Source organism: Myotis lucifugus, unplaced genomic scaffold, assembly GCF_000147115.1.
Source record: "Myotis lucifugus unplaced genomic scaffold, Myoluc2.0 scaffold_44, whole genome shotgun sequence".
Lineage (NCBI taxonomy): Eukaryota > Metazoa > Chordata > Mammalia > Chiroptera > Vespertilionidae > Myotis > Myotis lucifugus.
Window position 1 is genome coordinate 7,053,214 of NW_005871092.1, and position 27,463 is coordinate 7,080,676.

At 48.9% G+C, this 27,463-nt stretch overlaps 2 protein-coding genes across 2 annotated transcripts in view; both read right to left on the bottom strand.

Moving 5' to 3' along the window:
* Positions 1-12,782, bottom strand: part of LOC102435101 (pancreatic lipase-related protein 2-like) — a 19,992-nt gene extending 7,210 nt beyond the window's left edge. The window contains exons 1-7 of the mRNA XM_014455321.2: positions 12,731-12,782; positions 10,277-10,431; positions 8,428-8,553; positions 5,385-5,519; positions 4,571-4,682; positions 3,540-3,659; positions 1,886-2,009 (exon numbers count right to left, since the gene is read on the bottom strand). Of these exons, the coding sequence (XP_014310807.2) occupies positions 1,886-2,009; positions 3,540-3,659; positions 4,571-4,682; positions 5,385-5,519; positions 8,428-8,553; positions 10,277-10,431; positions 12,731-12,779 (821 nt within the window). The 5' untranslated portion in view covers positions 12,780-12,782. The remainder of the gene's footprint in view (positions 1-1,885; positions 2,010-3,539; positions 3,660-4,570; positions 4,683-5,384; positions 5,520-8,427; positions 8,554-10,276; positions 10,432-12,730) is intronic.
* A 7,674-nt stretch (positions 12,783-20,456) lies between these two features.
* The window catches only part of LOC102435411 (pancreatic lipase-related protein 2-like), a 46,927-nt gene continuing 39,920 nt past the window's right edge, over positions 20,457-27,463 (bottom strand). Inside the window, exons 9-12 of the mRNA XM_023753334.1 lie at positions 27,289-27,418; positions 24,656-24,767; positions 22,842-23,009; positions 20,457-20,520 (exon numbers count right to left, since the gene is read on the bottom strand). Coding sequence (XP_023609102.1) covers positions 20,457-20,520; positions 22,842-23,009; positions 24,656-24,767; positions 27,289-27,418 — 474 coding nt within the window. The remainder of the gene's footprint in view (positions 20,521-22,841; positions 23,010-24,655; positions 24,768-27,288; positions 27,419-27,463) is intronic.

The window sequence follows — 27,463 nt, forward strand, 5'->3', positions numbered from 1 at the left end:
AGGGGCAGCCTCATGGTGACTCAGTGTTCCTTCAGCTGGGTCTTCCCGGGAGTTACCTGGTGCTGGGCAGAGCGCTCAAAGGCTCCATTGGCTGACGGTGGATGTGGGCTACTGCTTTATCGACCCTATTAGTTCACATTAAGCACATAGAATATTCAATGCCACAGAAGCCTCTCTGCTCAGTGGAGTGGGCTGTACTGAGCGCCTGCTCTGGGCCAGCCCTGAGCAGGGTACTGGGGTGTCTGGGATGCCCGGGAAACTCCCAGCCGAGACAAATAAACACTAAAATGAAATGATGACAGACTCAAAGCCTCCATGTGCAGGGGGGAGATGAAGCCTGGTCTCCAGGGAGAGGCAACAGGAGAACAGCAGAGGCCAGACAAGGACAGGTGATGGAGGTGGCGCTGTAAGTCACCTAATCATAGGGGGACTGAGCCTGTCTCTCATGTAAACTCAGACCTCATGGGGACGAAAAAGGGGCCACATACTCAACCCGACAAACTCAGGGGAGGCCTGCATGGTGGCCTTACAAACTCAGAGGCCGAAAGTAACCATGTGGGGTGAGCTGAACATAAAAATTCCTAACTAAAAGCTGGTCATGGAGGGTAGTCCTGTCCCAGGCCTATAGCTTCTTTGACAAAGGTCAATCTTTTTTTTTTTTTTAATTCTCACCTGAGTATATGTTTATTGATTTTAGAGAGAGAGGAAGGGAGAGAGGGAAACATCAATGTGTTTCCTCCCATATGCGCCTTGACCAGAAATCAAACCCAAAGCCGTTTTGGTATATAGAACAAAACCCCAACCAACTGAACCATCTGGCCAGGGTGACAAGGAATCTTTACCTTCAGTGAAACTGTTTTCTTTTTGCATCTAAGAAAATGCACCTATTAAATATCAGAGTAATCTTTTCCAGATCCCTCAGGGCACCCCCTTATAAGAGCACCAGACCCCAGAACCCCTCGCTGTGACCTTGTTCCCCACATACCACCTCTATGTGCTGTCAATGTTGATCATTAGCTATCCTGTTCCCACCAATGTAAAAGAATGTGCCCCTCTATTTTACTGTTTATCAAATTCCAGAGATTTCCAGTTTTACTTTCCTCCCCTCCCTAATCTACCACCCGTGGATTTCATGGAACCCCTATGTCTCCTCTTTTTATTCTAATGTATAAAATAAGCCGCAAAACTGCCGTTCTCCGGAGCATGTTCTCAGTCTGTTGAGATCATGCTTCCCAGCAATTGTCGTCGGTTTGGCTTCCATAAACTCATAAAAATTCTCTACAGGTTTGGACATTTCTGACACTTACACGCATGAGCCTCATTACCCTAGATGTCCAAGCCTCCCGCTGCATGCACGTGCTCCCCAAACCCACGGAGCGTGTCCCCACTCGGTCCTTTTACCAGCTCAGTCCCTTTCCGTCCTAGCACCTGCCCACAGCAAAGGGTACGAACGTCAAAGCCCTCCAAGTCTTTGTTCCTGCCCTTCTAGGAGCAAGCAGTGCAAGCAGTTGGGGTGGGGGTGGGCACAGCTAGAACTGGTATTTGCCAACTTGCCCGTCCAGCTCAGGCCTCAGCATCCTCATGAGGGGGAACGACCCAGGCTGGGGACTCAAGGGTCCCAGGTTTGATTGGGTATGAGGTTGGGACTTTGCAGCCAGAAACTGAACTTTAATATAAGGTGGCCTTGGGCAAGTTTGATAACTGTTCGGACCCAGTTTCTTCAGCTGTAAACTGGGGATAAACAGAGTAATTGCCTCATGGCGCTGTGACAATGCTGGGGACAGAATGAGCCAGATGTGGAGGCAAATTCAGTGCTACCAGGGCCCAGCCATGCATCCTGACTTCTCCCCAGGGAGGGCACTGCTGTCTTGCGTTGCTAATGCACGTACCTTTCCAGAATCTTTTTATATCAAAGATGGATGAAATGATATTTTTCTCACATCCGGGCATTTGCTGTCCTCCGTTTGGATAGAAATCCAGATGGCCCACCTTCTGGCTCATTCCAAAACCTGAAACATCGGAAGCGGCGGTGAACAGGGAGGGAAGAGGTCCCGAGGCCAGGTCATGGCCCCAGAGAGCGTCCGACTCCTTCACCAGAGCGAGAGTCTTATTGGCGAACTGTCCCCTCAGCACAGCCACCCCACCGGGCTTTGTAGATCCCTCTCCAAGATGAGCCCGTAGCAAGAAAGGAAGGGGGAGTGAGCAGAGGCAGTGAGCATGCCTACATGTGTATTTGCATGTGTGTCTGTCTGTCTGTCGGTCCTGGGGAGGCTGTGAACAATACCGATATCCCCTGATACCATTATGCATCATAGACACCTATCAGGACTGGTGCAATTCCCATTCCTTTACTCATTCTGAAATTTTGATTTCCATGTTAGAAGGTTATATTGAGATCTCATTGTTGTATTGAGAGCCCAGCATAATGGCTGGACGCTTTGGGTTTTTAAGCACACAGACCCGTGATCACATCCTGGTCCTATTTACACACTCCGTGATCTCGGGCAATTACTAAAGTTTTTCAAGCCTCAGTGTCCTCAGCTATGAAACAGTAATAATAATGCCCCCTTTCTAGGGTTATTACCATGATTAAGGAGGGATTATATACAAGATGTCCAATGCAGCCCATGGTAACCATCACTATTATTAAAAACATACCCTTTGTTGGCCTGTTTCATGAGGTGTTACATAAGAAAATATTGAAAAAAGATCATTGACTTTATGTAATATTAATTTTTTACATAATTTTATTTTTTTTATCTTTTCATTTCTTTAAACTAACAACTCATCCATTTTATTTTAGAAGCATTAAATAAAGGAATATATTTTGTTTCCAACAACACAAACTATATCCAAAGTTTCCACAAAAGAAGTGAGCAAAATAATCAAACATTAACATTGCATTTTGCAAGTAAAGGTGAAGCATCCTATATAATAAAACACTAATATGCAAAACGACCTAACAGCAGAGCGACCTGTGGATATAATGCGCACTGACCACCAGGGGGCATACGCTCAATGCAGGAGCTACCTCTGGTGGTCAGTGCACTCCCACAGGGGGAGCGCTGTTTAGCCAGAAGCTGGGCTCACAGCTGCCAAGTTTGAGGGAGCCTCTCCCGCCTCCAAGGGAGGCAGCCCTAAGGAGCAGGGAGCCTGGCTTCTGGCTGGTGAGCACAGCAGTGCTGGCAGAAGCCTCTCTTGCCTCTGCAGCAGCACTAAGGATCCTCAACACCTCCCCTACCCCTTGCCCCCCTCCCCCCTCCCACCAGTGCAGGAATGGATAGTGGAGCCTAGGGAAGGTCACAGGGTTTGAGGACTGAGCAACAGCCTTCCATAGGCTACACCAGTGTTTGTCTGACCTGCCTGGGGCCACAGGCTGATACCACTGGCACTGGGCTGGCTGTTTATTTGTAGCTGGCACCCACTTTGACTGGTTGGCTTCCAAGCTATTTCTGTAGCTAACCATGTTGAATACCACCCCTGGACCTACTCTTACCAGTTACAACCCTGGTCACCAAGAGGTGGAGTGAGGAACTCACCCAGTTTAGGGACTGTGGGTGAGGTGTCTGTGTGAATCACATCCACAAACATGGCGTCCGACGGGTCCAGCCTCACCTCCTCAGGGGTGCCCTGGAAGCCTGGTTCTGCTGGATCCAGTCCTGAAAGGGGGAGGTGGACAGTGACAAACCAGGTTCCAACCCCTGGACCCACAAAATCCATGTGGTTTTCTGCCTGAAGCAGCGGCTGTGCCCAGCTCATCTTCAAAGAGAAACAGAGGGTGGGAGGAGCATGGCCCACAGACTCAGTGACCTATATTCTAGCCCAGGTTCTGCTCAAGGTCAAAGGCATGTCTTCCCTCAGCCTCAGTTTCCTCATCTGGAAAGTGGGAATAACAGCAACCTACCTTATGGGGCTATTGTGAAAGCCCCACACAAAGGTATAAGAGAAAGAACTTTGCAATCTGAAAAAGTCTCCGTAAACACAATCTATGAATCCCCCGTCCTTCCCCCAATGCCTAGCACACAGCCCTGGGCAAAGGAGACAGCCATCACACTGTGTGCACAGTGACATACACACGGGACTCAGCAGTGTCTGTGTCTATGTCTTCTGTGCCTTCATTTGCCTAGTGATTCATTCATTCATTCTTATTATCTACCATGTGCTTCCTGTGACAGGTCTCAGCTAATTTCATTTTCTGCCTGTAGCTGGCACAGCCACGACAATTAATATTTATGGAACTGATGAATGTGTATTAAGAAATCATTTAACTGTTCAAAAATCTGCCGGACTCTAGCAATAATAATCCTGAAGTCATGAGTTGAATGTGCTAGTTATATTTTTCTTTTTTAATAAATATGTTTTTATTTACAATCCTATATTTCTTATAATTCACATGAAAATATATGGGCAATTATTTTTTAAATCTCAGTCTGGCAGCACCTAAAATCAGTGTCCCTGGATGACCAGTGGGGGTGCCCTTGGCCATGAGAAGTGCCTGTGTCTGGGTTTCTACTGCCCTACAGGCCTGCCCCTGTCACCCCACCCCCCCCCCGACTCCCGCACCCCTTACCTGTGATCCTGCCCACGCAGCCCCCCAGCCTCCTGCCTGCCTCGCCAGCCGCGTGCGCGCCCAGGCTGTGGCCGATGAGGTGCACGTTCTCCAAGCTGTAGCCCATCTTGGTCTGTGGAAGGATGGAGTGTCAGGGACCCCAGGCCCGGGTGGGGTCGCCTTGGCTCTCGGAAGGGGATGGGGACAGGTCTCAGGAGGAATGACTTGTCTCCGGGACCACCTAGGACAGCGTGACCGACCCTGGGCCACCACAGTCTCGAGTCACCAGTCTTGGTGTGTAGGCTTTGGGTGTGTGCGGGGGGAGGGAGGGGGTGCTGACAGTGCGGACCAGCGTCCTCTGTGTCAAGTGCAGGCGGCCTGGGGAGCCTGGCCAGGTGCAGCCTGCTGCATCCACACCCACCATGGTCTCCCTCCCCTCTTGCGGGGCCTGGGCCTGCCTGGAGAGCCTGGGTAGCGGGCCCAGCTCTGGTGGGCCTGGGAATAGACCTTCCAGAAGGCAGTAAGGCACTTTCCCCTTTCTGAGAAAGAAGACCCATCTTCTGGGCTGACAATTCCCAGAACAGCCTCCAAGGATGGCTTATTTCAAAAGGGGAAACTGAGACCCAAAGTGGTTCCTTTGCCCCAGGCGCCACTAGGGATCTTCAGGACACTCCAGGAGGGGAAGGCTGCAGTTTCACTTTAGGTAACGCCCCTCTGTGTGTACAGGCTTCCAGGCCCAGCCCCTGCACACCAGTCCCCAGGCTGCCTCTGGGTGCACAGGGTCTGCCTGCCCCCTCGGGCCCCTCCCCACAGGATGGGGCTCAGGAGGATTTACCGACAGCTCTTGTATTAAGAACGCTATCTCGGCTCCCACGACTCGAATGTTGTGGACGGCTTGGTTGTAACCTGTCCTGGCCCCACGCATCCAGTCCACGCAGATGCAGTTCACCTTCTCCACCTTAAACATGTTCTGGGGGAATAAAAACAAGAGGGAGAATCCAATGTATTAACAAGCACAGGCCGCACACTCCAGAGACAGGAATTCACAGCCACCAAGCATCTCATTTGTGTCAGAGTTTTCATATTCCTCCCACTTGTCCTAATCCTCACCACTCCACCAGGAACTGGTACCTGATCCCCACTTAACAGATGTGAACACTGAGGCCTGGAATGGAGTAAGTACTGGCCAAAGGTCTCCCAGATGGTTATTGACACAGCCAGGCAGAAAAAGGATCGCTTACTACATCAGGGCTTAGCCCATTGTTATGGGAGGGCCAGATCCACCTGCTCATATTGATCAAGTTGTATTGGGAACAGCCACACCCCTTTGTTTACATATTCTCTCTCTCCCTCTGCTTTGGAGCAACAACAGGGTTGAGTGGAAACCATATGACCTGCAAGTGCTAAACTATTTACTACCCAGTCCTTTACAGGAAGTTGGCTGCCACTTGTACTAAGTTTGCTGCCACTGTACTAGGTGCTGAAACCATGGGAGAGCTGCTGTTATATTCCCAACAATGCGTAGGTGGGAGCTAGAAGGTATTAACAGACAAGATGACATTTAGATGGAGGCAGCTACAACTCTCCCCACATGTGCATCTTTTATATTATGTGGTGTGGCTGCTGTTTACTGCCCAAGCTCAGACTGGTCCCGTGATGGCACCAAATAACTGTCAGAAAGAGCCACTGCAGAGCCTGTGTTCATTGGAGGATGGCCTGGACTACCCCGGGGAGTGAGGCAGGGAGGAGTTGCCTGGAGGCCAGGGCCTGGGGATGGACACGTCCCCCTGACTCTCGCAGCTCCACGTTCACTTGGCGTCCTTCTGGGACTTGGGGACACGTGTGAACGCCCAAACCTCCAGAGGAGCAGCCCACCCTTGGGAAGAAGCAGCTCGAGGTCTCCCCCAGTGCAGACTAAGTGGAAAGCCATGCCCGTGGGCTCCTCCTAAAACTAAATCTGTAGACACAAGGTTCTGGTATTTTACAGATAGAAGACCTGGTTGTCATTCCCACCTCTTGATTGAACTCTGGGCAAGTTTTAGACTTTTTGTGCCTTAATTTTCTCATCTATAAAATGGGAACAATAACTCTACCTTTCTCACAACGTTGCTCGTGGTGGGGGGCGGTCAAATGAGACAAAGACTGTGAAATAATGATCACAGTGTCAGGCTCAGAGGAAGTGCTCAGAAAATGGATGTTATGAATAATAATCTTATCTAATAAAAGAGTAATATGCAAATTAACCATCACTCAGTCACAAAGATGGCGACAGCCACAGAGCTGGAGCAAGCAGGAGGCTTGGGTTGCCCCTGGCGATGGAGGAAGCCTAGCTTCCCGCCTGCACTTGCCCGCACTGGGCTCTGCTCAAGGCTACATAGTTTCAATTATAGAAGATAAATAAATCCCAGATACCTGCTTCCAGCCGGCAGTGGCCTCCTCTCAAGGAGGGCCTTGGAGCTGGGTTTCCAGGGGGCGTGGCCAGCCTGAAAATGGCCATCATCCCCTCACTGAAGGCGCTGTGGCCAGCCTGAAAACAGCCCTCAGCTCCTCACCCAGCCTGGCCACACCCCCACTGAGTGGCTTGACCAGTGTGCAAACAGCCATCAGCCCCTCACCCAGGCTGGCCAGGCACCCCATCAGGATCCCCTCACTCTGAAGGGGCTGTGACCAGCCTTCAAACAGCCATCAGCCCCTCACCCAAGCTGGCCAGGAAGCCCAGCGGGGACCTCCACCCTGAAGGGTGTGTGGCCAGCCTGCAAACAGCCATCAGCCCCTCACCCAAGCTGCCAGGCACCCCAGCAGGACCCCCACCCTGATCTGGGACACCCTTCAGGGCAAACCAGCTGGCCCCTACCCGTGCACCAGGCTTCTATCCTATATAATAAAAGGATAATATGCCAATTGACCCTAACAGCAGAACAACTGGGAATGACTGGTCACTATTACACACATTGACGACCAGGTGCAGACGCTCAATGCAGGAGCTGCCACCTGGTGGTCACTGCGCTCCCACAGGGGGAGATCTGTTCAGCCACAAGCCAGGCTAACGGCTGCCTGTACAGCGGTGGTGGTGGAAGCCTCTCCTGCCTCCTCAGCAGCACTAAGGATGTCAGACTGCAGCTTAGGCCTGCTGCCCGCTGGCAAGTGGACATCCCCCGAGGGCTCCTGGGCTGCCAGAGGGATGCCTGACTGCCAGCTTCAGCCTGATCCCCCAGGGAGCAGGTTTAAGCAGCAGGTGAACATCCCCTGAGGGGTTTCAGACTTCGAGAGAGCACAGGCCTGGCTCAGGGACTCCCCCCCCCCCCCCGAGTACACAAATTTTTGTGCACCGGGCCTCTAGTTCATTACTAAAATTCATGATAACTTCAAAACTGCACCAACCAATACTGTGGCCACTGGCCCCAGGTGGCTATTTACAATGAATGAAAGTCCATTAAATTTAAAAGTCAAGTCTTTGGTCACACTCCCCACATTTTGGGACAGTGACACCATGGAGCCTTTCCGCCCTCACAGGGAGCTCTGTGGGACAGCAGGGTTTCAGGGGCCACGTTGGGACAGCAGGGTTTCAGGGGCCACGTTTACATTGGTTTCTAATGCCACACGGGGGCTTTACATAAACCACCTGAGAAAAATGCGTTTTGATTGGGCTCTGGGTCTCTTTGGTCTCCAGACGAGAGGACGGGCAAGAGGTCAGGGGGTCCGGAGAACTTGACAGTTGACACTCTGGAGAACCCGGGGTTTCCTCAGAGTTTTTAGGAAGAAGCATCTGTCCCTGGACGGTCTGCATTCCCAGTCTCGGGGGCAGTGACCTGGAAAGTGTTTGAAGCTGGGTGCCCGGTGATGGCCTCAGCGGGGAGTGGCCAGGGGCAGGGCCCTACCTGGCACATGTCTGTCAGCCATTTCTCCTCCCCCTTGCTTATGAAGCCGTGGATGATGAAGCGTGTCTTGCGGTCCAGTTGGAAGTTTGAAGCGTTTACAGTAGCCAGGTCCATGGAGGAGATCCGCTGGTTAAAGTGGAAAAAGTGAATTGGGACATTGGCCTTTCTAAGCCAATGGCCTGTGAGAGCCAGTTCCAGGGAGACTGGGTCACTGGATCAGCTCCCACGAAGTTGGGTGGGGCTAGAACAGGAGTTCCTGCCCTGGGCTTTGAGGACAGGATTCACAAGGTCCAAGTTCATGGACTTCCTAGCATTTCTGTTAATTATGAAATTTGGCAACAAGCCATGGTCATCGTAACAGCACTCTGTCACCACTGGGAGTCACAGGTATTTTCCTGTCACAGGACAGTGGTCACAGATGTCTTAAAAATCAGTTAATCTCATTACTATTTGTAGTGGCCATAGTTAGACCAACCCGTGGATCTTGATATTCAGTGAGATAATAAGAAAGCAGCATAGATATGACTGTGACATATATTTATCATTTCAAATATTCTGATAACTGTTTTTCAATATAATTGGTTTCCTTTGCAATCCAATGTGTTTTATTTCACATTTAAATACATCATCCTGAGAAGGGACCCCTTGGCTTCCCCAGATGGTGGAAGATGTTTCTAGAACAGAAACGGTGAAGGACCCCAGGCCAGAAGCACCAAAACGAGGGGAGATGCAGCTCAGTGGAGCCATGAAGGGCATCTCAAGCTTGTAGCACTTAAGAACTGATGCCTACATACCAGGGGCCCCTGAACCAGCACCCTGGGCACCAAGCCTGAAGAAGGATCAGAAGATAAAAACAGCCCAATCACCAGTCCAAGCGGACTCCCCGCTGAGGGCTCTAAGGGGGAGTTTGTCACCTACAATCCCAGGGCAGCCGGCCTCAGGGATGGATGGCCAGTCACCTGCTCTCCAAACTATCAGGGGTGGAGCTGTGAGCAGCTGAGCTCTGAGCACATTCTTCCTGGTCACTTCTAAGCACCTGGAAGAGCCTGTCCTGCCTCCACCCGCAGGCCTTCTGGGGACTGGAGGTCACTTCCAGGGCCCTTTTTGCTTTTGTGGTTAGATGCCCCTCCCACTCTGGCCAGAGAGGCTTCGTGGTCAGAGAATTGGCCCATGCACTGAAGTGTCACGGGTTTGATTCCCGGTCAAAGGCTTGCACCTGGGTTACAGGTTTGATTCCAAAGCCCCAGTTGGGGCTCATATGGGAGGCAACCAATCAATGTGTCTCTCTCACATCAATGTTTCTCTCTCTCTCTCTCTCTCTCTCTCTCAATCTCTCTCTCTCTATCTCTCTCTCTCCCTCTCTCTTTCTCCACTTCCATCCCTCCCTCCCTTCCACTCTCTAAAAAGGAATGGAATAAATATCCTCCGGTGAGGATTAACAACAACAAGTCCCTCTCCCACACCTGTCTTCTGGCTCATCAGTAAGGACTTACACCTCCACCCTCATTCCCTGAGCAGCTTCTCTCCTCCCACCCACAGTGCAGGAAGAAGATGGACACACCAGGCCTGGATTCCCCATAAATGCTGCTCCTACCCGCTTCCTCCCATGATCGGGGGTCAGTGCCAGGAAGGCCTGTGCACAGTGTGTGGAATGTGGGCGTTTCTGGGCCCGGTACCCATAGACCTCATCAGGGGTTCCCGATCCTGAGAGCTAAGGTGGCTGCCAGTGGAGAGGGAGCATCGCCCCGACCGTCCCAGGGCCCTGCCTTTCCCTTAGACAACTGCGTGCAGACGCCAGTGTGGGCGCCCCACTCCACCCGCCCTGCAGTCCCACCAGGCCAGCTCTTACTTGGAAGCTGTTGGGATTCTCATTTGTGTAGAGAAGAAACCGGGTGTTGATGAGCTTGGGGGGCCAGGGGAATAGCTTCAGGGGCCGCTGTACGATCCCTGTCCATGGCTTGTCATCGGGGAAGCAGCCGAAAGGTTGATAGCAGACCTGCTTTCCTGGGGCAGAAAGAGCAGCACACGGGACACTGTGAGTTCAGAAAAGGAGCGACCTCGCCTCAGCTACACAGGAGGCGTTTCAGGGTGCAGCCCGGGGTGGCCAGGCCAATGCTGGGCTCCACCTGCTGTCAGTGCTCCCCAAATCCCACGGAGACAAGGATCGCCTGTGCACACTCCCACCGCTACCCCGGGTGATTCTGATTCGCAGGGAGGGCAGGGGGGCACCGGGAAGTGCTTGTTTCATGCTGTTTTCACCCTGATCATCAGGCCAGAGGGGGATTGGCTGAGCTTCCTGGCAACCTTCTGCCTTAAAACTACCTCTTCCGGGAGAGCCCCAGACGGCCCTTTACATGCCATCACCCGGTATCAGGTATGATAGCGCCTGCGATTCTGTAGCGCAGAGATGTTGCTGGGTGGATCCTGACACTGGCCCCACACCCAGCACAGCAGCTGATCCTGGGTGCGGTCCAATCCCCTTGTCTTCATGTCATCCCTTGACGCACGTTGTCCCCCCAATTAGTCTCTGTCATTTCAGGTTTTCCCTGTTGTTCTCACAAAAGGTACATTTCTTAAGGCCAGGGATGATGGATTTTTGCATTATTCCGTATAGAATAGAGGCTCAGTACATGCAACCGATCATCCAAATAACATCATCTAAATCTGAGGGCCCTTCCTCTAGTCTACAGCACAAGCATTTTCACAGAGAGCGCTCACTGAGGGCGCATGCTCAAATCCAGAGGATTTCAATGGCTCTTCTCCCTTAGGCTTCCTCAACTCCGAAGCTGATGGTGCCAGAGGTTGGCCATTCAGTCAAACACTGACAGTAGTCATCAGTTTTTACCACCTGAAGCAAGAGTAGACTGTTTCCTCTGTGCCAGATACCACACTAGCGCTTCATCAGCATTATATCCTTTAAGCCTCAAAATAGCCCATGATAAGGAATTACTTCCATTTTACAGATGGGAAAACCAAGGCACAGAGAGACAAAGTAACCTGCCCAAGGTCACAGCCAAAGGTGGGGCCAGGATTAGAACGGGAGGAGTTTAATTGGGAATAAAGCTAGGCACTGAGGAGATGGAAAGACACATCAGGTACAAACCCTGCCTTGGGGAGAGGAAATCTAACAGGGAAGGAATCATGATGACCTTGACTTCCTTCCAGGAACACAGACCAGTCCCAGAAGAAGGGCTGCTGAGACTAAAGCAACTCTTGCTTCAGGTGGTAAATGCTGGAGCTTGAAGGCCAGGGTAAGGCACCAGGACTGTTAGGTGGATAGTGAGTGGGAGGTACTGGTGAGTGTGTTGGGGCTTGTGCTCCATGAAGGTGTTTTCGGGAACCCAGTGTGGGTGGCTCAGAGGCAGGAGAGCCTGGGAGAGGTGGGGGTTGGAGTGGGGCAGTACAGGGGTGGTGGGTCTGAGAGGAAACAGGCATTCTAGTCTTGGGTGACAGTGGAAATGAAGGGAAGGGTGGAGAGATGGGGTAGGGAGTGGTGCCTTAGCCTGGACAAGTGAGTGTGAGGTGTGGTGGGAGGCCCTGGTGGAGCTGCCTGGAAATTGGAGGGGAGACAGGGAGGTCCTGTGGAGCAGAGTCTGGGCAAAGGGGAAGCCACAGGAAAAGGGCGAGGAGATCACAAGGAGTGACCTCTGTGGGACGCCCACATTTAGGGCAGGAGGAGGCAACGGAGGAGCAAAGGAGACCAAGAGGGGCCAGAAAGGCCCGAGGAGCAGCCAGACCCGGGTGGGCTCTGCTCTCTGGAGTCAGGTCCTGCTGCATGGCCAAGATGGAAGGGAGGCCAAGAGTGGGCTGGGCGAGGTGAGGAGGAAAGGAGGACTCATAGTGCAGAAGGCAGCCCAGCAGAAGGGAGGCCAGAGGAAAGGCTCAGATTGGAGCTGGAGAGACAGAGGTGGCAACAGCTAGAGGAGTGATGGGAGGGAGGGACAGGAGGATGCACTCATGCTGCAGACACGCACTTGTCCATGCAAGGGACTTAGGGTCTCGGGGGCCTGTGGAGAGCACCCTCCCCCAAATTCTCTGCCCAACAGACTACCACTTGGGTCACCACATCACAGCCAGTTGCTTGAGGAAAAGGGGGGGTGGGTCCCCATCGTCTGTGTTCAAGATGTTGCCCTGTGTTTGCTACAGCGTCAACACTCCCCAAATGGTGGCAATTGTTTTTGTTGAAATAAAGATAATGCTGTTCATTACGATGATAATGATGATGAGGCCTCTAGCTGCCCCACCCAGAGGCCAGCCCAGACATGGTCCCTTCCTCCCCACGGGGATGAGACAGCACCCTCACCTTTGACGGTGGCCAGCAAGAGGAGGCCGATGATCCAGGAGGGCAGCATCTACATGGATGAAAACACAGATAGTGGGAACCATCGCCCAACACAGACACAGGGGGCCTGGAGCCCAGGGAAGCCCGGTGCCTGGGTCCCATTGGGCTGTCCCTTCTTGCGGGGACCCTGAGGCTGAGGCCTCCCCAGATAGGGAGAGGGCAGATCCTCCTTGGAACCCAGATGCAGGATCCTCCCAGCGCAGTGGCTGCTCCCTCTGGGCCATGTCCCTCTGGCTGCCCAACCCTGCCACACGCCCTACCCGGGCAGAGCCATGACTTACTGTGAGACACCTGTGCTCCACTCAGACTCAGTGTGGCCTTTTATAATCAGGCTGTATCCGTTGGACTCTTTAGAGGAAAGGACCGGAAGATTTATCCATCTTTGCACCGAGATTATCATAAACACATACGATCAGAACAGCAGGTAGCAGAGCTATTTAAAGTGAGATCAGAGGGGGAAAAAACAGACTTTGGGGACAGGTGTTATATTGGAAATCAGCGAGCTAAACAGAGGACACCTTAATCAGTAAGCCAAATTTGGAGTCTTTATTACGCCGCCGGTCTCAGATGAGTTATCTCCAGAGTCTGAGCAAACTAATATGGAGGAAGCTTTCCCTTTATACCTTCCCAGTTCCTTTGTCTCCTAAATATGGGGTTTCCAGATCTTTTGCAGGCTTTACAAAGAGCCCTATGTAGTGGGAGATATTTTGCAAGAAGCTTGTAGCCTTGAGCACAGTACCATTTAGATAACTCAAACACACCTGGCATGACAGTAACCAGGGATGGCAGCAGAGCGGCTTGCAAGGCCAGGTAATTGAGCTTATTTACCCTATTATTTGAGCAAGCATGTTTACAGAACCAAGAATAGCAGAGTTAATTCATAGAACAAAGGACCATCTTTGTTTAGTGGACAATTTCAAATAGCAGTTTTTGCAACATTGAGGTTACGGGAGCGAGATGGAGTGCCTGTGCTTCACAGAAAAGGACCCCATTAATCTGAATCTACAGGTCCAGCTGCCAAAAGATTGTGTTTCTGAGGTGAGAACAGGGAACACCCAGCCTCCTGTTCAGAATCCCTTCGTAACAGGAGCCCAAGCCCGTCTTGGTGCCTATAGGTGTTGGCAGGAATAGGGTCTGCAGGTTTGCTGTCCCCAGGAGGCACGTGGGTTTGAAGACACGTGTCTCCTCTTCTCCGGGGTTGGGCTGGGTGGAGAGCCGCCTCCAAAGGACCTGGACAGAGAACAAAAGAAAAGGCAACCCTTTGTTGAGCAAGAAAGAGCGAAACAAACACTGTTTACAGAGATAGCTTTGTTTGGAAACCATATAGTCTATTTCCAAAGAATTTCTGAGCTGTGTGGACTGTACTTTGACCTGGAGATAAGAAGGTGGAGGTGGCCCAGCCTGCCTCTTGCAGGATCAGGGATCAAGCCTGCAACCCGGGCATGTGCCCTGACCTGGAATTGAACTGTGTCCTCCTGGTTCATAGGTCAACGCTCAACCACTGAGCCACTCTGGCCGGGCAGAGTTTCTCTCTCTTGCTCACTGAATTCCAGGCCCACTGGCCGGACTGGCCTTGTTAAAAGTTTTTGAAAGTGCCCACCCCGGGTCTTTGCATATTGTTTCCTCTTCCCAACACATACCATCCCCACTCTTTTCTGACCTAAGTCAAAGTATCCCCCTCCTCCAAGAAGCCTTCCTCACTGCCCAGAGTGGGACCAGGTCTTCCATTACATTCTAATCATGTCCCCATTTTCCTTCCATGGAGCATATCCCAGCTGGTAATAGTATTTTAGTGCCTGTTTGTTTCGACCTTGCCTTGGTGTTAGGGTCGCGGTGTGTATGGTCATTTCTGTGTGGCTAGAACCTAGCACAGCCCCTGGCAGGTACCTTGATCACCATTGGATCAGGCATTGCTGGAGGAAAGGATGGGACCTTGGAAGCTAATGACTCATGGGCTGGTGAGCTGGGTAACTTCTAGATCTCTCCTGCCTCCCCCGCCCTACCCTGTGGCCGGAAGGATGCTTCTGTGGCCTCCCTTGGCCTTGCCCTCGGCACTGTGGTTGGGTTCAGTCAATGGGAGGCTCCTCAGGGAGCTCAGAGGTGGGAAGGAAGGGTTAGAGTATTTCTACCCAGGCTCCCTCCCATCTGTGCTGGGGTTGGGCAACGTTGCACTTCTGTCCTGAGGACTGCAGTTCCTCTCAAGCAGCTCCCTCCCGTGGCCCCAGCTCCTTCCATGTTCCTATGACAGCTCCCTCCCTCCCTCCGGGCTTCAGGCCACCAGGATGTCAGAGCTTCCAGCTGCTGCTGAGCCCTGTCCATTTGTGTAACTAGTCCCTTTGATATGCCCTTTGAGTGGGCCATCTCTTTGCCTCTAGAGCCCCTCACAGGTGCAGCTGGACACTTGTCCCCCCGATCCCCCGATGGAGGATGTGGTTCAGAGGCCTGGGGTCCATATGAGGGGATTAGCTAGGCTCTGGGCACCTTCCTTTCTTCACTCCATAATGAGGATTTTGGTCCTTATCAGGGAAGGGTTCAGAGTTGTGTAGTTCTTGGGTTTCTGGTTTTGCAGCCCACACTCACTGAGTGGCCAAATTATTATGCCCACCCCGTCAGTACAATGAAGTGTATTAGTTATGCAAATAATAATAATAATAAAACCTTGAGAGTATTTGCTTAGGAAGTTTTCAATATTCAGTATATTTGGAAGTGTCAATGAAGAACTGAATGGGTGGTCATAATCATCTGTCCGGTCAGTGCAGTAGCAGCCAACGTATTCTGTAGTTTGGTTGTAGTTTTTGCCAAAGGTTTAGTACATTATCTTCAAATACTCAGTGGGTCCCATCACCCATGCCCTCCTGGTTCCCGCCACAGATTAGTCTAGGAATCAGGGAACTGCTCGCCTGAGTGGCGTTTCCTCTGGCCAACAGCCACTAGCTCCTGCTGGGGTCCTCCCAGGGCAGGGATGTTCACCAGGCTCCCGGACCCCTGTGTCCCCTGGGTGGAAACCAGGAGTCATATCTTCGATGAGAAAAAAATAACTTTGATGAGAAAAAGAAGTTATATCTTGGTTTTCACTGAGTGAAACTTGGGCTTGCTTTCATGAATGTAGGGAACACACCACAGCCATACCTGTCACCTTAGACCAGTAGAAATCCGCACCTCCTCACACTCATGACATTCGTTACAAACAGCTGGAGATGATGTTACTGCGATCACTACTCTACCATGTTTGGGATTCTTAGAGCCACCACACTGTGTGACACGCTGCTGTTCAATACAGGCCTAAAGGAACATGCTATTGCACAAATGGATTCTTTTTACTATTTGGATACTATTTCAATATAATTCGTTTACGCTGTAAGCTCCTGTATTTTATTTTACATTTAAAAACATTATTCTGAGAAGAGGCCCACGTTTTTCTCCAGGCAGCCAGGGGGCCCCTGGCACAGAAATGGTTAAGACCCTTGTCCAGGGAAACAACCAAGGAGGAGTGTAAAGAGTGAGTGTCATACAAACCAGAACAACCGCGCAAACCCCACGGGACCTGGGATTGCAGTCTATCTGATTATTCAAAACAGTTTGATAGAAAAATGCTGCTGTGGAAAACATGATACAGTACATGCAAAACACAGGCATAATAACAGCAAACCCATATGTGTACACACACACAAATCCTATTTTTTTTGTGTGTGTGTGTTTTTAAAAGGTAGGTAGAGGGAGCTAAACCATAATGCCAGCAATGGTTATTTAGATGATGGTGCTATCGGTCATTTTTATTTTCTTGTTTGTGTGTCCCCCCACCACCAATTTTTCACAGGCAACAGCTATCATTAACATAATCAGGAAGAAATGGTATTTTAAGTCCTTATTTGAGCCTGACTGGTGTAGCTCAGTTGTTGAGCATGAACCTATGAACCAGGAGGTCACAGTTTGATTCCTGGTCCGGGCACATGCCTGGTTTGCGGGCTCCATCCCCACTAGAGGGCGTGCAGGAAGCAGGCAATAAATGATTCTCTCCCTTTCCCTTCCTCTCTGAAATCAATAAAAATATTTGTTTAAAAAGAAACCTTATTTGGATTGATTAGGAGATATTTTCATATTTTAGAGATTGTGCCTTTTCAGAAAAAAAAGTCACATCTCAGTACAAGGTAGCTGGCACTCCTTCAAAGGGCGGGGGCAAGGCTCAGTGAGTAGTTGGGATATTTTCCAGTTTTCCAGAAGCCCTGGGAGCGTGACCCCACAAAGTCCCAGAAGAGAAACCAGGAGACAGACCCCTCACCTGCCTGGGCGGGAGCAGTGAGCCTGCCGTCTGGCCTCTCAGACACGAACCACGGGAGGTGTAGCTGGCTGGTCCCCCCTCCCAAACCACAGAGTTTGGGGATCACTGCTCTGGGCTCCAGTGTACTGAGATCTTTGCCCTTGAAATTAAGGGGACCCAAGACCATAGCGGTTCCTCGAAACTGCCCTCGTGCTAACCTCATCACTGGATCACATCATGCATCAAAATTTAAGCTCCCACTAATTCATCTGATACCAATTTTTACAAAATGGCTCCTGGCCCCGCAGGTGTAGCTCATCTGGTTGAGTGTCATCCCCTGCACCAAGAGGTCTCCGGTTCAATTCCTGCTCAGGGCACATGCCCAGCTTGCAGGCTCAACCCCCAGTAGGGGGTGTGTAGGAGGCAGCCAATTGGTGTTGCTATCTCTCTCTCTCCCCCTCTCCCTTCCTCTCTTTCTAAACAAATCCATAAGATATTTAAAAAATAATAAATAAGAAAATAAAAAATGGCTCCTATAAAACACAAAAACAACCACCCAATGACAATTACCCAAAGTTGAATAAAGGCGATTTAAAAAATTGATTAATAGTATCTAATTCTTCTACAACTTCAAGATTAAGATGACCAGGTTTAATGTGCAAATCTGTAACTCCTTTTGTTGAAGCCGTTCTGCATGGCAATTCTTTCCTTAATCTTTATCCTTTTTATTTCCCCCTAGCCTGTAATTGCCAGAGCATTGTCTGTCAGGGCTGGTATAGAGATGATTTAGAGGCCAGTAGAGAGATGATTTTAGTGCCCAGCAAATTATCATGATTAACACAGGCTGCATCCTTAATAAGCTCATTTCTGCCACTGAAGACAATGCCATTACCTGACCAGACAAAATTCCCTGGGCTGGGAGGGCTAAAGAATCAGAGGGTGCAGACTTGCATGGTTTCCTTTGATATCAGGGCCACCTGTCAGGTAGTCTGACTTCCATGGCAATTAAAACGATCCTTCGGGGTCACCTCTTTCTTCTGGCATGAAAACTGACAGTTGCCATGGATGCTGGTTATGGGAGGGAATGCACTGGTTTTGGGTCCTCACCCCCCTCCGGGAATGGTGACTGGCTGGTTCTAAACAGCCTGTCAGCAGTGGCTGTCACTTCGCTCTAGCACCATGGTTTCTACATTGAATTGGTTCAAGAAAGAAAAGAGCACAAGCAGGAAACACAAAGGTATAATGAATGTGACAGAGCCAGTGCAATGGAGGGAGGATGCTGAGAGCTGGGCTCTGGTGTCATCACGTCGGTGATGTGAAACTTAGGCACCCTAAGCCTTAGTTTTCAGTTATAAAATGAGAATGCCTTCCTCATGAGGTTGTTTGGGAGGATTACATGGGGGTAATGTTCACAAAGGGTGTGGCTTACCATTTAAAAATATAGATGATAGATAGATAGATAGATAGATACATAGATACATAGATACATAGATAGATATAGATTTCAGAGAGGAAAGGAGAGTGAGAGAGAGAGAGAGAAACATCCACACCCCACAGTGGGGATTGAGCCCGAAACCTGAGCATGTGTCCTGACCGGGAATCAAACTTTGATCTTCTGGTTCATAGGTTGACGCTCAACCACTGAGCCACGCCAGCTTGGCATTTTTCTGACAAAAAACTCACAGGCCCTCTGCTTCCTTTTGAGCACAGCTAACAGCACCAGAAAGGAACAATAAAAAGGCAAACATGAAAAGTTCAATGAAGGCTCAAGACCGGATGCCCTCACCTCTCTGCCCTGCTCCCAGGCCTTGCTCATCAGACCCCATCCCCACCCCAGAATTTCAGAAGTTGGGGTCTTGGTTTCTTTCCCAGAAGGCCTCGGGTCCCGTAAGCATTTTACTCTCCTCTCTCTAAATATCCCAGGTGTCCCTTGGTGCCCGGCCCTGAGGGAGCACTCCACAGGTGAGCTGTCACTGTGAGACGGCCCAGGCAGGCAGAGCCCCATCCGTCCTCTCCTAGACAACCTCCATCCTGTTCCTAAGTCAGCCCCTTCCCAGAAAAAATACAGCAGCCCCCACCCAAGGCTGACATGTTCCCAACATGACCCATGTCCATATGTCAACTCAAACAGGATTTGTCTGGATGCTCCAAAGGCTGAGAGGGAGTGTGTACCCCATCTTTCCTGATCAGCCTGGGGTGCCATCAGGAAAGGGAACCAGGCACTGCATGGCCTAGAGGAGCTGGGCACCCAGTGCCAACATCCTACAGGCCTTGTTTCCGGCATGTGCTCTCATGAAGGTCACACCAAGGGCAACTCTCCCCAGGCCTCTCCATCTGGCCATGTCACCCGTGCCCTCCACAGTCCCAGACCCCAGCTCCAATTTATCTAAAATCACTTCTATTTGCCTGCCTGGCTGGCATCAGTTCCTATGGCCCCGCCTTCTAAATCAGGGATTGAAACGTTTTTCTGCAAAGGGCCAGATACTAGATATTTTAGGCTTCATGGGCCAGAGGGTCTCTGTTTCAATTATGCTGTATTAGCAGGAAAGCAGTTCCAGACAATATGGATGAGGCCCTGAACTCAGAATTTTAAACAGATTCCCAGGTGATTCTAATGTTCAGCCAAGGTTGAGAACCACTGCTCTAGGATGTTAAAAGCTGGGCAGGCAACACGTGGAAGTAATGATGAGCTTTTCAAACAGGACAGAACTTCATGTTCTACATTAGAACAGGCCACACAGGTGCCCTGAGAAAGATGGTGGCAAAGGATCGCAAGTGGGAGGTTTCAGACCTGACCTGCAGCCAATTTGGCACCACCATTTTGTTGTTGTTGTTAATCCTCATCCAAAACCATTTTTTCCATTGATTTTTAGAGAGAGTGGAAGGGAGAGGGAAGGAGAGAGAAAAAAAATTCATTTGAGAGAGATGCATTGAGGGTTGTCTCCAATAAGCACCCCAACCAAGGTCAGGGATGGAACCTGCAACCCTTGAATGTGCCCTTGACCAGGAATCGAACCTGAGACCCTTTGGTGCTCTAACCACTGAGAACACTGGCCGGGGCCTGGGTTCTAGTCTGAAAAATCATTTCCAAAACGTGACCCCAGAACCCAGAGGATGGCAAACTAACACCTCAATGTCAACCCGAGGGCATTAAACATTTATTACCACAAAGAAACAAGAGAGCACCACATTTTTAAAAATATATTTTAATGATTTTTTGCAGAGTGGAAGGAAGAGGGATAGGGAGTCAGAAACATTGATCAGCTGCCTCCTGCTACTGGGGATGTGCCCACAACCAACTACTGGGGATGTGCCCACAACCAAGTACTGAGGATATGCCCACAACCAAGGTACCAGCCCTTGGCTGGAATCGAACCTGGGACCCTTCAGTCTGCAGGCCAAACCGGTTAGGAATAGATCAGCACATTTTTAACAAGGGCGAAGGGTCTGTAACCTTTTTTGTTTCATGGTCTTGCGACTGCAAAAATGATACCTGCGGAGGAGAACATGTTCAGCGTGAGGCTTGGCAGCTTGTGGAAATGTCACCTCAGGTGAGTAAACAGCATTTAGCCAAACACTGGAGTACAGATCTTTTTGACTGAAAGGCTCAGCTCCACCAAGCAGAGTCCATGTGGTTCTTACTAAGCAAAACCACTTAAAGAACACCCTCTCCTCCTGTGGCTTTTTAACAAGCTGAAAGTGAATCAGCTGTGTCAGACCACAGATTTTTTTTCCCAAAACCTGTGGCTTTGGGTGGGCCTGGCATTGAATTTGGGGACTGGGGTGCCCCCACCTGCCAAGAGGGGACTTTCCCTAGAGTTCAGAACCTGGAGAGTTCTTCATGCATTGCTTCTGGGAATGGAAAATGTGGCAGCCACTTTGAAAAACAGACTGGCAGTTCTTCTAAAGGTTAAACATAGTAGTTACCACATAATCTAGCAATTCCGCTCCTAGGTATGTACCCAAGAGAAATGAAAACATATATCCACATAAAAACTTGTACATAAATGTTCACAGCAGCATTATTCATAATAGTCTCAAAGTGGTAACATCCCTGATGTCTATAAACTGCTAATGGATAAATAAAGGGTGGTATATCCATATAAGAGAATATTATTTGGCATTAAAAAGGAATAAAGTACTGATACATGTCACAACATGGATGAACCTTGAACATGTTATGCTACGTGAAAAAAAGCCAGTCACAAAGGACTATAAATATTGTCCTTTTATATGAAATTTCCAGAATAGGAACATCTATCAAAATAGAAAACAGGTTGCCCAGGGCTGGAGAAAAGGGGTGGGAGGTTATGGGATGATGGCTGATAGGTGTGGGTTTTTTGGGAAGGGTGATGAAATGTTCTAAAATTGACCTTGGAAATGATTACACAACTCTGCACATATACTGAAAATCACTGAAGTATATACTTTAAATGGGTGAACACAGGCTATGAAAATTGTATCTCCATAGAGATGTTGGGGGGGAAAGACCATGGAGGGATGTCACTCCTGAAGAGGGTGAAGCCCGCCCAGTTGGGGCAACAACCCAGCCATGAGATGCAGGACACCTGGCCTCCTCCTTTTCCTGTGAGTGTCTTTGGCTAAAGACGAGCCTCCCTCAGGGCTCAGCTGCAGAATGTGGCTTCTTGCGAGGAAGCCCTTATATGGGGTGAGATGTATAGGTGTTTGGAATATATAGGGGTGAGCTATCCTGTCTGAGAAAACAAAATCTACCCTCACCTCCATCTAAATGCTATGAAACCCAGACAGTTCCACAATGCATTCCCCAGCCAGGAAATACAGTCCCTCAGCTCCACGGCCTGCTGTGTGAGCTGGGCAGGCACAGTGGAACAAGGGCTGGATTGGAGGTTAGAGGACTGGGGTCCAAGTCCTGGTTGTGCCTCAGGCTCAAGCTCTGCTCTTGAATAAACAAATTACTGGCATAGCCCCAGTGACCTCTGACCCTTCCAGCACCATGCCCAGGAATCAGGCCTATGACCATGTACTGTCAGCACAGCTAAGTCATGCAGCTGAGCAAGGTCTTCGTATGTGTTTTTGAAAATAGTTTGCAAATACTCTTCCCTCTGGCTTTCCTGGGTGGCCTTAGACAAGTTATCTGACTCTGCGAACCCCACCCTTCTCATGTTAACATGAGAGCAGTTGAGAAGTGATGGAGTTTCCTTCAGACGCTGACATCTGTTGTTTTGTATCATCTTCTCTTAAGGTTGCCTTTTTTCTTGCCATATTATAAACACTGTTATGTTCTCTCTCTACTCTCACCAAGTAAGATTCCATCCTCTCAGCTAGAGAGGAGCTTGCCACTGGGAGCTAGATCCTCACAGTCTATATTCCTCTCAGGCCACAGTCTCCAAACAAAACAATTTGTATGAATAAATGCACCCTATGGAAATAAATCCGAGATTTCCAACAGCTACTGCACAGGTGCTTTCCTTCTAGTCTGAGATAAAACAGAGTCTCCTATTGGCCTGTTTCTCCAACCTATGCCTTACAATTGATGTCTTGCTCTGGCCAAGTTGAATTTGGTTTAAGGAAAACAATGATTGATTTTTCAAGTAAATCAGATGGATAGATGGAAAGATGCAGAGTTGAGAGGAATAGTTGGGTAGATGAATGGCTGCATGGATAAGTGGATAGGTCAGTGGTTAAGTGGATGGAGAGAAAGGGATGAAGGAATGGGTGGGTAGAAGGATATGTAGGTGGATGGGTGGGTGATTGAATGTATGCATGTACATGCACAGACAGATTAATAAGGAAATAGAGAAACAAGACTTAGGTGCAATGAATGATACTCACTCAGTCCCATTTTCTCCACTTTGCACTGTGATTTTCGAAGCGCCCAGTTTGTACCAGAACAGATTTATCCCACGTTTTTTCCAGAGGAATATAACCTTCTGGATTTTTCCAACGTTGATGTCCACATCAATGTCACGCACATATTTTGTATGTGGTTTGAGGGATCCTCTGCAAACATAGACATAAAGTGTTCTATCAGCTGGATAGATGAATATTAGGGTGATAGCAACCTCTTGTTATTCCAAGCAATGGCTGCTGCTGTTGGCTTTCTGCAATTCCTTGACTGCCTCCATACACATCCAGGGCTGCTAAAACACAAACGTATCTGTGAAGAACACACCTTTAGAATAATACTGGGTCTAGATTTCCACTGTATTGATTGGTATCTAGATTGAAGTCAACTACTTAGGCGGCATATTTACTCTTTAATTTCACTGAAGGACTCCTTATCTTTGTTTAAAGATGCATTTGCTTCCACCGGGGTCATCTGTTGGCATCTCATATGTAGCATAACAAGTAGTCAAAGACCTTTAACTTAACATGAAAATTATTATGCAAACTTAGTGCAAAAACAGAATCTAATTTTATAGCACAGTTATCCAACACATTTTTACCAAGCTCCTCATATACCCACAAGAGCTAGGAGCTGAGGCTACCATATCAACAGGAAGCTAGCTTTAGGCTTCAAGTGGAACACAGCAGGAGTGGGGGATGGAGTGTGTGTGTGGGATGGGAAGTGTGCTGGGCTGCACATCTGGTGCTTCGGCCAGGCCGGGCACACTGTGCTCTCTGTTCCTCGAACACATATATAGGAAGGTGGTCACTGTACTGATGCTGTACTGTGTAGGGAACAAATTGTGTAAACAAGGCTTTGCAACTAACTTTGTGGTTTTTGTAAATAAAAACGCTGTAACTCCTGTAGTTGGCACTGCAGTTCAGCCTTTGCTTCGGCAGGGTGCTGTAACTGTAGTCACTGGCCAGCTTAATAAAGGCTCCTAAATCTTGATCTGAGTCCTTGGTGGTCCTCTCCGAGTTCGCCCCATTACAGAAGGAGTTGCCATATAAATGTGCCTTGTAGAAGGAGAACATAATATTCATAAAACTTAAGCCAGGCCTGGATGGTGTGGCTCAGTGGTAAAGTGTGGACTCATGAACCAGAAGGTCACAGGTTGTGGGTTTGATCCCAAGTAGGAGGTGTGCAGGAGGCAGCTGATCAATGATTCTCTCTCATCATTGATGTTTCTCTCTTTTCCTCTTCCTTCCTTTCTCTGAAATAAAATTTTTAAAAAAATTAAAAACAACAACAAGAACAACCCCACAACTTCAGCAGGGAGGAAGCAGTGAATGGCAATCCAGAGGGAGTCAGCCTTTAAAATCGCGAGCGCTTCCTCTCTGGGCCTCCCTCTTCCCCTATGGCAGTGATGGCGAACCTACGACACGTGTGTCAGAGGTGACCCGCGAACTCATTTTTTTGGTTGATTTTTCTTTGTTAAATGGCATTTAAATATATAAAATAAATATCAAAAATATAAGTCTTTGTTTTACTATGGTTGCAAATTTCAAAAAATTTCTATATGTGACATGGCACCAGAGTTAAGGAAGGGTTTTTCAAAATGCTGACATGCCTATCTCAAAAGGTTAGCCATCACCGCCCTATGGGGGGATCGATTTAGATGCTAAGAGACTTCCTTCCACTCTGACATTCTAGGATATAAGGTTCTGTATGGCTACATGTATATAGAAGTTTATACTCAATATTGTATTAATAATCTATTAGGGAAAGTATGGTAATTTCACTTTACTATCAAACTTACTTGAAAATTTCATATTGCTTTGAGTTTCCATTGCTTCCATATAAAGCAATCCTGAAGGACCCACTCCTTGTCTTTTTTCCAGCCAGTGTGACTGATACCCTGTATCTCCAACCTGTGGAAAGAAAAGATACTATCAGTTCAATGAACTCATCTTGTTGAAAAAACAAAATGACCCATGGGAGCATCCTTGTTCCAAGCTCTGAATCCCCCATAAATGGGAGGTAGGGGCAAGTGTAGGGAATGGTTTCCTTCAATGCAGTTGGGAGTCCCAGGAATTCTGATGGTAGGTGGGGTGAGGGACTCAGGGGGAAGTAAATATTGCAGCTCAGCATAATCTATTGCCAACCCAGCCAGATGTGTGTTCCGATGGGAGGGTGGCTGGTTACTATACTCAGGTACCCAGGTGCCCACCACGACTGTAGCAGAAAGACCACTGGGAGAGGGAGACGTCTGGGCTCCCACATTTGGATAAATCACTTACTGTTGCCTTCTTTGTTTCTATTTTTGTTATATTCCCATCCCATGGACATATTCTCAGTGGAAAAATAACACAGATAATTTTTAAAAAATGAATAAATCTTTCTCAGTGCTCTGTCCACCTGCCCTCCATCTCATGGTCTTCCCAGTTTGGTTGTAGACTTAACAAAGCCCTGCGGGGTGATTTGCTGCCCGGGGACAATTGGCATTGTCGGGAGATGTTCTTGATTGTCCCACCTAGAGAATGTGGTGAGTGGGTGCAGGGCTACTGGCATCTTGCTGGTAGAGGCCATGGATTTGCTAAACATACTGCAATGCACAGGACAGCCCCCCAGTAACAAGTGATCCAGTCCCGGATTCCAGTAGAGCTGAGGTTGGGATACCCTGACCTAGAGCTTTCTATGAGCATTTACACACACACACAAATGACTGTATAAAAAGTTAGGCTTTTGCCTGTATGGTATGGCTCAATGGGTCAGTGTTGACCCATGAATCAGGAGGTCATGGTTCAATTCTTGGTCATGGCACAAGTCCAAGTTTCAGGCTCCAACCCCAGTAGGGTTGTGCCAATCAATGATTCTCTCTCATCATTGATGTTTCTATGTTTTCCTCCCTCTCCCTTCCTCTTTGAAATCTCTAAAAATATTTTTTAAAATACATAGGCTTTTCCCCTTCCGTAAAGAGTATGCACTTCTCTTCTCTATTCTCTCCTTCCATCCCCATGCCAGACTGAGTCACCGCCCTTCCCTGTCCTATCCTGTGCTCCATAAGGTCGGCCTCCCCAGGGGTCCTTGCCGCTGGCTTTCCCTTGGGTTCAGCCCATCAGAGGCTTGCACAGGAGGCCAGCAGCAGGAGGAGGGAGATGGAGGTGCTTGCTCCCCTGCAGCCTCCTTGCTCTAGTACCAGGTTCTGGCAGTAGCTGCCTTCACTCCATTCCTGGAGCCCCGCAGCCACTAGATTCTGGGCGTCTCAGCATCCCTCGTTTGTTCTTTCAACCCTGTCCACTCCTCCAAAAGCGGGCCCTCAAGTGAGGTCTCCTCATTGAACCACTTGAATGAGCTCTGTCTTCTGCAGAGACCCTCACTGGAACAGGATATATTCGGTGATATTTTGCTATTTCCTTTTTTACTTAATATGCCTTAGAGCAGGGGTGGGCAAACTTTTTGACTCGAGGGCCACAATGGGTTCTTAAACTGGACTGGAGGGCCGGAACAAAAGCATGGATGGAGTGTTTGTGTGAACTAATATAAATTCAAAGTAAACATCATTACATAAAAGGGTACGGTCTTTTTTTTTTTTTTTTAGTTTTATTCATTTTAAATGGGCCGGATCCGGCCCGCGGGCCGTAGTTTGCCCACGGCCTCCTTAGAGGTTTTCTAGATCCTTCCTTGAATGGTTACATACAGGATGTGGTTGTTTAACAAGTTATGGATATCTAGCTTTCTCCCCGCGTTCTTTTGGTATTAAAATCAATGCTGCAGTGAACATCCTTGAATACCTTCTCCCGCACACATGCAAGCATTTTCCTAAGATGCATTCTGATTTAAAAGAATATGCTTGCAAGACTTTATAGATACTCCCATCTGTTATCGTTTACGTTAAGTGTCGCAAATATTAGATGAAACACTGTGTGTAAACAGTGTTTTGTAAAGTGCTGCATAAATGTTTCTCAATGTAAAACTCCCTTGGAAAATAAATGCTCTTCTTTTCAGCCACTGTGTAATATTATTTATAACAAACAAATCTTGATGCTTTTTCTATCTTCTTTTTAAGTGAGAAGCTGGGCAAAATAACACCAAAAACCATAGCATACTCACCTGTGTGTAAACAGGGGGACTAGCATGGTGGGTAATCATGGGGTGCCTTTTCCCCATCTTTCCTTCTTCTGTTAATGGATCCGTCCTTCCTGCCACAGGGTTGGGTGGACATGTGACCAGCCTGGGCCATTCACGGTCGACCTACTCCGCTGGTCAGGATTATTGGTTAAAGGGGTGAACGTGAGAGGCAAGACACATGCCATTCTACCGTCCTTCCATTATCATTTAAGCTGGCTGGTGTTGCGTTTCTATCCATTGCTACCAAGGGTCCTAACTAACAAGGTTGATACACCTTTTAAAATCATTTGCAGCTTTTAAATGGGTACAATGGAAACTTACGAGTAAAGTTACCACTCGCTCCTGTGTTCAGGAAAAATGTTTGTCCCACGGCGCTGGTGTTCCCCTGAAATTGGTCAGCATAGTGCCCCATTTTGGGGCATCCTGTGACTGGACAAGGAAAACAGCCATTCTGGTGGAAAAACAAAAATTTGTCTGTGAGTGGTAGGCCTTTCAC